This window comes from Pelobates fuscus, chromosome 3 (assembly GCF_036172605.1).
Source record: "Pelobates fuscus isolate aPelFus1 chromosome 3, aPelFus1.pri, whole genome shotgun sequence".
NCBI classification, from domain to species: Eukaryota; Metazoa; Chordata; class Amphibia; order Anura; family Pelobatidae; genus Pelobates; species Pelobates fuscus.
In genome coordinates this window covers 378,368,591-378,382,374 of record NC_086319.1, presented here as the reverse complement: position 1 = coordinate 378,382,374, position 13,784 = coordinate 378,368,591, and the positions used below count along the sequence as shown (strand labels likewise).

General features: G+C 40.6%; 1 protein-coding gene across 5 annotated transcripts in view; it reads right to left on the bottom strand.

Moving 5' to 3' along the window:
- DNM2 (dynamin 2) overlaps positions 1–13,784 on the bottom strand; it is a 106,173-nt gene that overhangs the window by 37,328 nt on the left and 55,061 nt on the right. For all 5 annotated transcript variants that reach the window (XM_063449497.1, XM_063449493.1, XM_063449494.1 and 2 more), the window contains exons 8-11: positions 10,746–10,881; positions 10,481–10,548; positions 4,633–4,771; positions 1,490–1,576 (exon numbers count right to left, since the gene is read on the bottom strand). In XM_063449497.1, coding sequence (XP_063305567.1) covers positions 1,490–1,576; positions 4,633–4,771; positions 10,481–10,548; positions 10,746–10,881 — 430 coding nt within the window. The remainder of the gene's footprint in view (positions 1–1,489; positions 1,577–4,632; positions 4,772–10,480; positions 10,549–10,745; positions 10,882–13,784) is intronic.

Here is a 13,784-nt window from a genome sequence, read left to right as displayed (position 1 = left end):
CTATGCGGTTAGGGATAATCAGTAAGCATCAGCTTGAGTACCAATGAGTGGCTGTGATTGGCTGAGTGTATCAGCGAACTGTTTTCAGCCTATCAGTGTCCCTTGCATGTATGAATTGGAATGGTCAGAAGCAAGCATGTAATCACTGCCTTAGCCACACCTCACAGGGGAGAGGGGCAGGCTGTGGGTGACCCCGAACCCTTATGAAGGATTAATACTGCTCAAAATTGGTCTAATACTAAATATAGTGATGGGAACTCCAATGAGATGAAATGGTTATAGTGCCTACAGGGTCCCTTTAAAGCTGGACCAAATATGAGAACTTGTGACTCTCCAAGATAACTATTACAAAGCTGCTGTGTGACTGATAAAAAAAATTGAGGCAAATATAAAGTTTTGCCTTCAGATCCACCTCTTCAAAAGTTTCAGGAATTGATGGATCATAAACAAATAAGGACTACCGATGAAAACCATGCACATTATCTCACATAGCACAGTATCAAAACACACCACGTGCACATATGTGTGTAAATAATGTACACCATGCTAGTTCATTTACAAATATCTTTAAATACACACACACACAAAGGAAAATACAGGCTTATAACTAAATAATGTATATATTCACACAGGTGTTTTCACTGCAGGCTCTCATTTAAGAGGAGATGCAGTAGCAATGGGTGTCTAGTGGCTGGCCGAACACTGGGTGTTTATCATTTATTCTGTGTGCAACCAGACACTGACATTATCAGTGCATTCACAGAGACTAGCGGCTGTACAGGATTGATATCTCATTTAGTAGGAGCTAACCCTGCAAATAAAGGGCTATCCGAGGATGTTCTCCCTACTGAGGCTTAACCCGTCAGCCATATCCGAGGCGAGCCTGTCACAGCTGCACTACCAAAGAGAGAGGCACATCGAAACAGCTATTTTTACAAGAACAATATTAGCCTACTGTAGGATCAACTTATAAAAAGTATATATACACACACACACACACACACAAAAAAAATGAGTAAATCCTTGCACTCACGCTTAAAAGTCCTACTGTTATCCCGTCTATTAGGGATTCTTTGATGAATATAGTTGTAGAGATTAGTCTGCACTCAAGGACTTAGAATATGAAAAAAAGTGTATTTTATTCCATTGAACAAGAAATCGACGTTTCGGTCTGCACAGAGACCTTCCTCAGGATGAAGTGTCACTTCATCCTGAGGAAGGTCCCTGTGCGGACCAAAACGTCGATTTCTTGTTCAATGGAATAAAATACACTTTTTTTCATATTCTAAGTCCGTGAGTGCAGTCTAATCCACACACACACACACACACACACACACACACACACACTGTTTTAAATATACAATCCACAATAAATAAATTAGGGAATATGCTGACTCAATAAAAGAACAGAGGGAGAGGATGCTTAATGTTTATTCATTTTTAGATATAACATTGTTCTTAATATGGAGTTTGTAGACAGTCGACTCACCTGTTCCTTTGTTTTTCCTTCCCGCTCTCGAATGTATGTTGTAACTATTCGCTCACTCTCTTCTCTAAGCCTGGGATAAGAAGCAAGCTACAAAACAATTCAATTTTACATTTTAATCCACGTACAAGTCATACTGAATTTGTTGTGGTTTATATGTCTCATAAAATTTAATGCACAAAAAAACCAAACAGTTTATGCATAAGCCAATCAAGAAATGGTGTGGTGCAAAGAATGCTGGGTGAAGAGGAGGATTCTAGGGATAATGGGGAGGTACACTGACAGCCCAATGGGTAATGTCAGGATGCTGCAGGCTGTTTAACATGCAGCTTCCAATACGGATGAACTGGTAATATTTTCATGCCAATGATGTTGGAATGCTTAGAATCAATGAGTCTCTAACGGTCAGGTTTAAAACTTTTAAGATCGTTTTTTGCTTATCCGATTTGCAAAAATTACGAACATAAAGCAAAAGAAGGAGAGAAATGGCACTAGTTTCATTTTGGTAAATTAGGGGAATAAAAAGTAATTGCGTCTCAGTTCTAGAAGTATATTTTGTGAGTAACTAGGACATGGTGCCTCTCTCGGCAGTGAATGTGCAGCCCTAAAATGACTTCAATAAGCAACTGTAATGGATTTGTCTCGTCATTGATTCCAGAGACAAACAGAGGACAGTGTCCTTAAAATCTGATTTCTATTTTTAATATTTCTAAATATCCATTAAATCTTTTCTTAATCAGACGAGATTGTGACCGAATGGTCCACGTTAGTAAGAATCTTGACCACCAGAGGGCGTCTATAGTCACGTTATGCAAGCGAGCTGATACTGTGGCTGAACTATGCATGTTTTACGCATTAGGAGCGATTTCCTTTTTTCCTTCTATTGTAAGTATTTAAGGAATACATGGAGATTTATTGCTCCTGGAAAATGTTGGCTTCACATACAGGATAAGACGTTACAGACTGTTGAACAGCACATTCAAAAACCAGCACAAGCCCAGCTTATCACTATCACTGCTGGAACTCAGGAGGACTGGTGATGGCCACGTACCTGACTCAGAAACACTGTCATACAGCAAAGGAGGAAAAAGATCACACAAAGAAAATGTGGGCCTCGTGTCACCACTTCCAAAGGCATCACTGGAGGTGGAGTTACTCCAGGCTCCACTCATCTTGCTTTTACCCAAAACGGCTCAGTCTCTATGCCTTGCTCCTCCTAACCTTGACTCCAGCCACCTTCTCTCCTTGCACCTCCCCAACACTAACTTACCTACCTCATCCTTGCCGCTCTACAATGCATCCATGCCTTGCCCCCCACCCACTACGTCATCCCTCTACACACAGGAGTCCCACAATCATGTCTCATTGTTCTGTCCTTTCCCCAAATTACCCTTGGTCTTTGCCCAGACACAGCACCCACCTCCACACTGTCCTCCGTCATAAATTATATAGACCTTAAATAATGGTGGTGAGCATGGAGATGTCAAAGCAGGCAAACTACAGCTAGTGAGGTTATAGAAATTATGGAACAAATGTATCATGGCGAATAGAACAGCTTCACAAATGATACATCACGTGACATTATAAATAATAACATTAAAAAATTGCTTTTTTTTTTAGAGCACATTAAGGTTTTGGAAAGAGATCTAGTTCAGAAATCTGGATGCACCTGCATGCTCCATAAACAGAAAAATCATTTAAGCTTTACCCTTTGCTTGAAGTGGTACTCACTGTCCCAGTGAGGTCACAAGGAGGGACAGGCAGTGATGTCACAGGCGAGGGACAGGCGGGGAAAGCAAGAGGAGGAGCAGAGGAAAGAGGATTGACAGAGTAAGACACAGGGATAGAGTTTGACGGTGAAATCACATTCCCACTGCTTTCTCCCTCCTGGTAAATACAGAGTCCAACAGCTGTCTTAAGGACTTGTCTAAAGCCAACATTAAAAGGCAATAACGTGTGGGTTTATAATTAACAGAGTTAAATATTTATTTTCTTTCCTTCTTACATCCCGTTTTATTTATTTAAAGCTACTACCCTGACTAAAACTGATGGAAACATTTTCAATAGCAAGAGAATGTAAAAGGGTTACACAAAGCACCATAACCACTTTAGTTTGCAGATTTAAGAAAAACTGAAAAGCACCAAGGAGGCCCTGCACTATGAATAGTAGTAGCTGGGAGAAGACTCTTACGGCTTCCTGCAAAAACCCAAGTGCAAATTAAATACAAATAAGAGTTTCAAGACCAGCAATGAAGTGAGAGAGCTCTATTCCCATAAAAGTGGACTATGCAACGCTTGCTTGGCAGATGCTCTCACCCCATCAACGGCTGCCCAGTAAGAGACACAATACAGGCTACTTCTCAGATCTTTGTCAAAACATTTTTTGACAATGGGCAGAATGACAGGTTCCGGATTAGTGGAGCCTCTTCAGGTTCTGGAAAGGACTCGTTGCTGTTGCTGCTTGCCTGATGATATGCAGCAGCTGCATGGACCTTACATGGTAGCATGCCTTTTTAATTAAATATTTTGCATATTTTAATACACTGTAGTAGAAACGTGAAAGAGACACATACACACACCTCTGTATAGCACGACTAATAAATTGCAGAATATTTATAAAAGTATTACTAAAAGGAAAATGGGAAATGGAATCAGATGGAGCACACCACCGATTTCCTATGTGACAGCGCCACTTTGCGGTTAGACACACTTTTATAACTGAACGTTTTGACAGCAGTGGAACTCTAATATATCTGTATCTGATTCTCTGGGTCTGTTCTACAAAAAAAACAAAAAACACCAAAACCCAACTTTCACAGTGTTTGTTTACAACAGTGACCGAGAATGGTGTATAAGGTGTATTACATGTATTGGTCTGGACAATAAATGGCCTCTAAGCTGTGATACTAGAATAGCAGCAGTTGCTTGAGAAATGCAACTTCACAGCTTTGTAGAAAATGTGAAAGACATACAAACATAACGTTAGACTCTTACAGCGAATCACACTCAATCACTTGTGTAAGAAACTTTGAAAGACAAGGTAACAAAATGAGACGGTAGTTATTTCAGTGTGGTTGGAACAAATTAGTAGGGTAGGTTTAGTAAAGCAATGGAGCAGTTAGACAGGTTATATGTAGGGGTCGTACCTTGCTGGTGCACTGCCGTACAGTGTTTATCAGCTCCTGGATGACCAGATCTACACATTTCAGGCACGGTTCCTTCAGTTTCACAACCTGCTTTTTTACTATGGCTTCAAATGCCATGTCTGGGGTGAAAAGCCCTGTCCTGTGAGGGTAAAGAGGGAGAAACTGTGACTGGAAGGAACAAATATGGACTAAATTCCAGTGATATGCAATATATGGGGAGAGACTCCAACTAAATTGAAATACAAATAGAACAAGGACTACATTCTAACCAGAAACTCACAGCTAGAATAAAACTCCACTACAGAATAACAATACAAATAGAACAAGGGCTATATTCTAACCAAACACACAGCAAGGATAAAACTCTACTATAGAATAACAATACAAGGTAGACAAGGGCTATATTTTAACCAGGAACATACAGCTAGAATAAAACTCCACTACAGAACAAAAATACAAATAGAACAAGGGCTATATTCTAACCAAACACACAGCAAGGATAAAACTCCACTATAGAATAGCAATATAGGTGGACAAGGACTACATTCTAACCAGGAACACACAGCTAGGATAAAACTCCATTATAGAATAACAATACAAGATGAACAAGGGCTACATTTTAACCAGGAACACACAGCTAGAATAAAACTCCACTACAGAACAAAAATACAAATAGAACAAGGGCTATATTCTAACCAAACACACAGCAAGGATAAAACTCCACTATAGAATAGCAATATAGGTGGACAAGGACTACATTCTAACCAGGAACACACAGCTAGGATAAAACTCCATTATAGAATAACAATACAAGATGAACAAGGGCTACATTTTAACCAGGAACACACAGCTAGAATAAAACTCCACTACAGAACAAAAATACAAATAGAACAAGGGCTATATTCTAACCAAACACACAGCAAGGATAAAACTCCACTATAGAATAGCAATATAGGTGGACAAGGACTACATTCTAACCAGGAACACACAGCTAGGATAAAACTCCATTATAGAATAACAATACAAGATGAACAAGGGCTACATTTTAACCAGGAACACACAGCTAGAATAAAACTCCACTACAGAACAAAAATACAAATAGAACAAGGGCTATATTCTAACCAAACACACAGCAAGGATAAAACTCCACTATAGAATAGCAATATAGGTGGACAAGGACTACATTCTAACCAGGAACACACAGCTAGGATAAAACTCCATTATAGAATAACAATACAAGATGAACAAGGGCTACATTTTAACCAGGAACACACAGCTAGAATAAAACTCCACTACAGAACAAAAATACAAATAGAACAAGGGCTATATTCTAACCAAACACACAGCAAGGATAAAACTCCACTATAGAATAGCAATATAGGTGGACAAGGACTACATTCTAACCAGGAACACACAGCTAGGATAAAACTCCTTTATAGAATAGCAATACAAGGTGAACAAGGGCTACATTTTAACCAGGAACACACAGCTAGGATAAAACTCCTTTATAGAATAGCAATACAAGGTGAACAAGGACTACATTTTAACCAGGAACATACAGCTAGAATAAAACTCCACTACAGAACAAAAATACATATAAAACAAGGGCTACATTCTAACCAGGAACACACAGCTAGGATAAATCTCCACTATAAAAACACAATACAAATACAACAAGGGCTACATTTTAACCAGGAACACACAGCTAGTATAAAACTCCACTACAGAACAAAAATACAAAGAAAGCAAGGGCTACATTCTAACCAGGAACACACATCTAGGATAAAACTCCCCTACAGAACAACAATACAAATAGAACAAGGGCTACATTCTAACCAGGAACACACAGCTAGGATAAAACGCCTTTATAGAATAGCAATACAAGGTGAACAAGGACTACATTTTAACCAGGAACACACAGCTAGGATAAAACTCCTTTATAGAATAGCAATACAAGGTGAACAAGGACTACATTTTAACCAGGAACACACAGCTAGGATAAAACTCATTTATAGAATAGCAATACAAGGTGAACAAGGACTACATTTTAACCAGGAATACACAGCTAGGATAAAACTCCACTATAAAAACACAATACAAATACAACAAGGGCTACATTTTAACCAGGAACACACAGCTAGTATAAAACTCCACTACAGAACAAAAATACAAAGAAAGCAAGGGCTACATTCTAACCAGGAACACACAGCTAGGATAAAACTCCCCTACAGAACAAAAATACAAAGAAAGCAAGGGCTACATTCTAACCAGGAACACACAGCTAGGATAAAACTCCCCTACAGAACAACAATATAAATAGAACAAGGGCTACATTCTAACCAGGAACACACAGCTAGGATAAAACACCACTACAGAATGCCAATACAAATAGAATAAGGGCTACATTCTAACCAGGAACACACAGCTAGGATAAAACTCCATTATAGAATAGCAATGCAAGGTGAACAAGGACTACATTCTAACCAGGAACACACAGCTAGGATAAAACTCCTTTATAGAATAGCAATACAAGGTGAACAAGGACTACATTTTAACCAGGAACACACAGCTGGGATAAAACTCCACTACAGAACAAAAATACAAAGAAAGCAAGGGCTACATTCTAACCAGGAACACACAGCTAGGATAAAACTCCCCTACAGAACAACAATACAAATAGAACAAGGGCTACATTCTAACCAGGAACACACAGCTAGGATAAAACACCACTACAGAATGCCAATACAAATAGAACAAGGGCTACATTCTAACCAGGAACACACAGCTAGGATAAAACTCCACTACAGAATGCCAATACAAATAGAACAAGGGCTACATTCTAACCAGGAACACACAGCTAGGATAAAACTCCATTATAGAATAGCAATGCAAGGTGAACAAGGACTACATTCTAACCAGGAACACACAGCTAGGATAAAACTCCACTACAGAACACAAATACAAAGAAAGCAAGGACTACATTCTAACCAGGAACACACAGCTAGGATAAAACTCCCCTACAGAACAAAAATACAAAGAAAGCAAGGGCTACATTCTAACCAGGAACACACAGCTAGGATAAAACTCCCCTACAGAACAACAATATAAATAGAACAAGGGCTACATTCTAACCAGGAACACACAGCTAGGATAAAACACCACTACAGAATGCCAATACAAATAGAATAAGGGCTACATTCTAACCAGGAACACACAGCTAGGATAAAACTCCATTATAGAATAGCAATGCAAGGTGAACAAGGACTACATTCTAACCAGGAACACACAGCTAGGATAAAACTCCTTTATAGAATAGCAATACAAGGTGAACAAGGACTACATTTTAACCAGGAACACACAGCTGGGATAAAACTCCACTACAGAACAAAAATACAAAGAAAGCAAGGGCTACATTCTAACCAGGAACACACAGCTAGGATAAAACTCCCCTACAGAACAACAATACAAATAGAACAAGGGCTACATTCTAACCAGGAACACACAGCTAGGATAAAACACCACTACAGAATGCCAATACAAATAGAACAAGGGCTACATTCTAACCAGGAACACACAGCTAGGATAAAACTCCACTACAGAATGCCAATACAAATAGAACAAGGGCTACATTCTAACCAGGAACACACAGCTAGGATAAAACTCCATTATAGAATAGCAATGCAAGGTGAACAAGGACTACATTCTAACCAGGAACACACAGCTAGGATAAAACTCCACTACAGAACACAAATACAAAGAAAGCAAGGACTACATTCTAACCAGGAACACACAGCTAGGATAAAACTCCACTATAGAATAACAATACAATAGAACAAGGGCTACATTCTAACTAGGAACACGCAGCTAGGATGAAACTCCACTATAGAACAAGGGCTACATTCTAACCAGGAACACACAGCTAGGATAAAACTCCACTACAGAATGCCAATACAAATAGAACAAGGGTTACATTCTAACCAGGAACACACAGCTAGGATGAAACTCCACTATAGAACAAGGGCTATATTCTAACCAAACACACAGCTACGATAAAACTCCACTATAGAATACCAATACAAGGTGGACAAGGACTACATTCTGACTAGGAACACACAGCTAGAATAAAACTCCACTAAAGAATAATACAAAACAAGCAAAGACTACATTCTAACCAGGAACACACAGCTAGGATAAAACTCCCCTACAGAACAATACAAATAGAACAAGGGCTACATTCTAACCAGGAACACACAGCTAGGATAAAACTCCACTACAGAATGCCAATACAAATAGAACAAGGGCTACATTCTAACCTTACCTATAGAACCCAGCAATACACACTGAGCATGGATTGAATAGCTATAGAACCCAGCAATTCACACCGAGCATGGATTGAATACCCATAGAACCCAGCAATACACACTGAGCATGGATTGAATACCTATAGAACCCAGCAATACACACTGAGCATGGATTGAATACCTATAGAACCCAGCAATACACACTGAGCATGGATTGAATACCTATAGAACCCAGCAATACACACTGAGCATGGATTGAATACCTATAGAACCCAGCAATACACACCGAGCATGGATTGAATACCTATAGAACCCAGCAATACAGACTGAGCATGGATTGAATGCCTATAGAACCCAGGAATACACACCGAGCATTGATTAAATACCTATAGAACCCAGCAATACACACTGAGCATGGATTGAATACCTATAGAACCCAGCAATACACACTGAGCATGGATTGAATACCTATAGAACCCAGCAATGCACACTGAGCATGGATTGAATGCCTATAGAAACCAGCAATTCACACTGAGCATGGGTTAAATGCCTACAGTACCCAGCAATACTGGGAATTGGGCATGGATTGGATGCCTATAGAAGACAGAATATGATGATGATGCCTACAGAACTCTGCAGTACAGAAAGATTATTGACTGTATGACAACAAAATCTGGTAATAGAGAGCTTGGAATAGATGAAAACAGAATCAGACAATAAACAAAGAGCTAAGACTAGATGCCAACAAAACGAAGCAATACATACAGAGCAAGGACTATTTTACAACGCAACTTGGCAAAACACACAGAGCTAGGACGAGATGCCAACAGAACTCAGTAACAGACATTCAGCAAACATGGAGATTAGGGAACAACAAAACCAATGAATGCACACAGAGCAGAAACTAGATAACAACAGCTGTACATTCATTTAGAGCAGACTAGATAACAAAACCTATAAATACATACTGATACTAGATAACAAAACCTATAAATATATACAGAGCAAAAACTAGGTCCTAAATACAGAATCGGAACCCAGTCGAATCCAGAAATAGTCACACGCAGAAGGACTAAATCCCTACAAACTGCAGAAGCACACTTAAACCCAGAAAATATTTCAAGAGAACACACAGAGCAAGGAATACTTACACATATTGGGTATCAAACAATCATGGACATTAACACAAAGCAATTGATCCCAGCAACAGAAAGCAATAGACGCCATTGGATTCTGGAAACACACTGAGCATGGATTAGATTCCAGATCCAGAGCAAAGGCCAATGATAATATCCCAACTGATTCTAGGATTATGTACAGAGCAGGACTAGATCCCAAAAGAACCTTTCAATATGTAGACAGTAAATCCAGACCTCAACAGTTTCCAGGAATATACACAGAGCGAGGATTAGATTTCAATAGGACCTACCAATCAATACACAGGAAAAAAAGGACAGATTCCAAGAGATCCCATAAGTTCACAAAGAAATGGCAAGATTTTTATAAGGCTCAGTACCACATACAAAAATACTCCAATAGTTGCTCACCTCACACCGTGGATGTTCTTGATGGCATAGCTAATCTCTCGCCGTAAATCCTTCTCATCAAATTCCATCTTAATAAAAACAAACACACAAAATCCCTCAATGTGAGTAATGACATATATTTAAAAAAAAAAAAAAAAAGAGAGACAGCATACTCATTGGCCAAGTACCATCGGAAGCCATTAACAGCAAAGTGAGTTACGGTTAGAAATTACACAGTGAAATTGGAAAAATCTTGAAAGATAAATTAAGGAAAGCGTTCGGTCACCTTCACAAGCTCAAAAGGAAACCTCTCGTGAAATATTCGATTAATCCTTGCACCTCCAGATAATTCCAGGGTGTCCACCTGATCTCCAGAGCCCTCAATCCTCTTCTCAAAGTCAACTCCAAATTGCTGGACCATCCTGCAAAATTGGATTAAGGAAATTATATTTCTTTCAAATTAAAAACTAAATTTATTCAACATGTCATTCTCACACAACTGTTCAATGATCAGATAAGATGACCTGCAAAGCAAACAAACTGTGGTCAAAGATGGTAAGACAAGATCCTCCAGCTTGTATAACATAAGTAATGTAATTTGTAAACACTGTCCCCACTTCTCTGTAAGCTACACTTTTATAACTCTCCCCAAATCTCTGCATATTAAAGGAACACTATAGTCACCTAAATTACTTTAGCTAAATAACGCAGTTTTAGTGTATATATCATTCCCCTGCAATTTCACTGCTCAATTCACTGTCATTTAGGAGTTAAATCACTTTGTTTCTGTTTATGCAGCCCTAGCCACACCTCCCCTGGCTATGATTGACAGAGCCTGCATGAAAAAAAAAACTGGTTTCACTTTCAAACAGATGTAATTTACCTTAAATAATTGTATCGTAATCTCTAAATTGAACTTTAATCACATACCGGAGGCTCTTGCAGGGTCTGGCAAGCTATTAACATAGCAGGGGATAAGAAAATCTTAATTAAACAGAACTTGCAATAAAGAAAGACTAAATAGGGCTCTCTTTACAGGAAGTGTTTATGGAAGACTGTGCAAGTCACATGCAGGGAGGTGTGACTAGGGTTCATAAACAAAGGGATTTACCTCCTAAATGGCAGAGGATTGAGCAGTGAGGCTGCAGGGGCATGTTCTATACACCAAAACTGCTTCATTAAGCTAAAGTTGTTCAGGTGACTATAGTGTCCCTTTAAGGTATTGTGGGAGCGGTGTTTTATAGGTTGCCATTTCTAAACACAGATGTTTTAGAGACAACATTCCTTGATTATATGCCTCAAATGAAACTTCTATAGGGATGACATGTTTATGGAGAATACTAAATATTTTTACTCTTCCCATTTTAAAAGGGATATAGCATGCCAGCATAGCTCACCCTCCATAATTGTTTGATGGCCAGAAAAAAAAAAAAATCAGTTGTGGCGAAACCGACCTCGCCACGTGTCCTTGGAGGGGGCTGACTGCCCGCCTCTTGCCTTTGGACTATGGACCAGACTTTATGGGAATGTGATACCCCAGATAGCCATACCATGGAGCCTATTCATATAATGAAAGACTATGGGAAAGACTTTAGCTCCATGGCAATTGTACTGTGTGAGTAGGATCTGCGCGCTATTCGGTAGTTTTGTGCGCGCAGATCCCAGCTATCTGGGGATAGGTGAAATGTCTGTGTGTTATGTGTAAAGGTGAATTTATGTATTTTAAAGTGTTTTACTGTCTTTGTGTCCCCATGTGCTTAATGGAGTCTGTCTCTGTGCTGGAGATAATTAGATTACTTCTCCAGCACAGAGAAGGCTCTGTAAAAAACAGTCTGAGCTGGAAAGCCAGGGGTTTTAAAAGATACTTTACTAACTTTTGAACCCCTGGTCTGATCCATGCCATTTTTTAATATGTTGTTCCCCTGAATGGATTGATTGTGGATATGTATTTTTATGTGAATGTGATGTATGGTTTTAGATTTAGGAAAGTTGTGTAAAAGTATATTTTAAACTGTATGCCTAATGGGATTATGTGTCACACTAAGGGGAGGGGATGTGTGGGAGGTAACATCTATGTCATTGGTTCTTTTATGCCTCCCCCTGGGTGTGACCTGTATGTGTGAGTTGGAAATAAAAGCCAGGCTGGATGAGCCAGTCCAGAGTTCCTGCTTAACCCTCAAAGCGATGTGTCGTCTCGTTCTTTGGGGGAATTGGATTGTATGCCTACTGCCAGGAGTGTAAGCCGATGTCTGCTTTTCTTGTTCAGCTGTTCCAGTGTTCGTGTGGTTCCAGTCGGGAGAACGGTGTTTGCAGTAGCTGCCTGTGCATCTGGAAAGGGGGATATCGCCTAAACTGGGTTTTATCCTCTTGTAAGTGAAACGGTCCGTTACAATTGGTGGCAAGCGGCGGGATCGTTCCTACAACCAGAGGGACAGCTACAGACAACACCATTCCTGGATTACAAATTGAGGGCAACGCTAGTACCCGTACAGCGACCCTATCTACGAAGGATTTGGGGAAAATGGGCAACACGCACACCTGAGGAAGAGAGTGAATTAGAATGGAGAGATAATGCCCGGATAGAATTATGGTATGATGCCCTGGAAGAAGTCCAGTATCAACGGCAGAAGCGCTTTCCTGGTGCCGCATACCAGTTGGAGGAACAAATGGCCTGGCGGATGCCGCTTCTGGGGGACCAACCCGGAGGGGAGCGGGTAAGACAACTTGAGTACCTCGTGGAAAGGGAACTGAGCCTGGACGTCTCATACCGGGCACTGTGGTGGTGCACTGTCCAGCCAGAGACGTGGAGGGCAGAGGGCATCCAGCCGGAGGGGGATCACTACACTAGCCCTGGCCTGTTGTGGAAGGCCCTAACAGAAGACGTCGACTTCGGCAGTCCAGCAGAGTCACGGTACTGGGCTATCGTGCATTACCGGAGTGAGATGTTACAGGGCCCGAGATCTATTGGACTGGGACAAGACCTCCGCCGTTTCGCTGCCATGGAACAAGGGCTGGAGATGGACTATGTAAAACTATTAAATTCCGGCCAGCCGCAGAGCAGGGACGCAGACCGGGAAAACTGGGTGGCAGACCCAGACCTGCTAGCCTACAGCTGGGAAAACGGGGCCGAGGTACCTCCTGCTTCACTACCAGCTGCAGAAGTGGGGGACCTCATGGACTGGCCCTGGAGAGACCCACAGATGGCCGGGGGAGATGGGACCGAGATCTCTCTACCGGCCCTACAGGGATGCTGGGCAGTCGGCCCAGATCCCCAGCAGCAGTGTGTGTCCCAGGGAGCAGAAGGTGCAGTCCTTCCTCCCCAGTG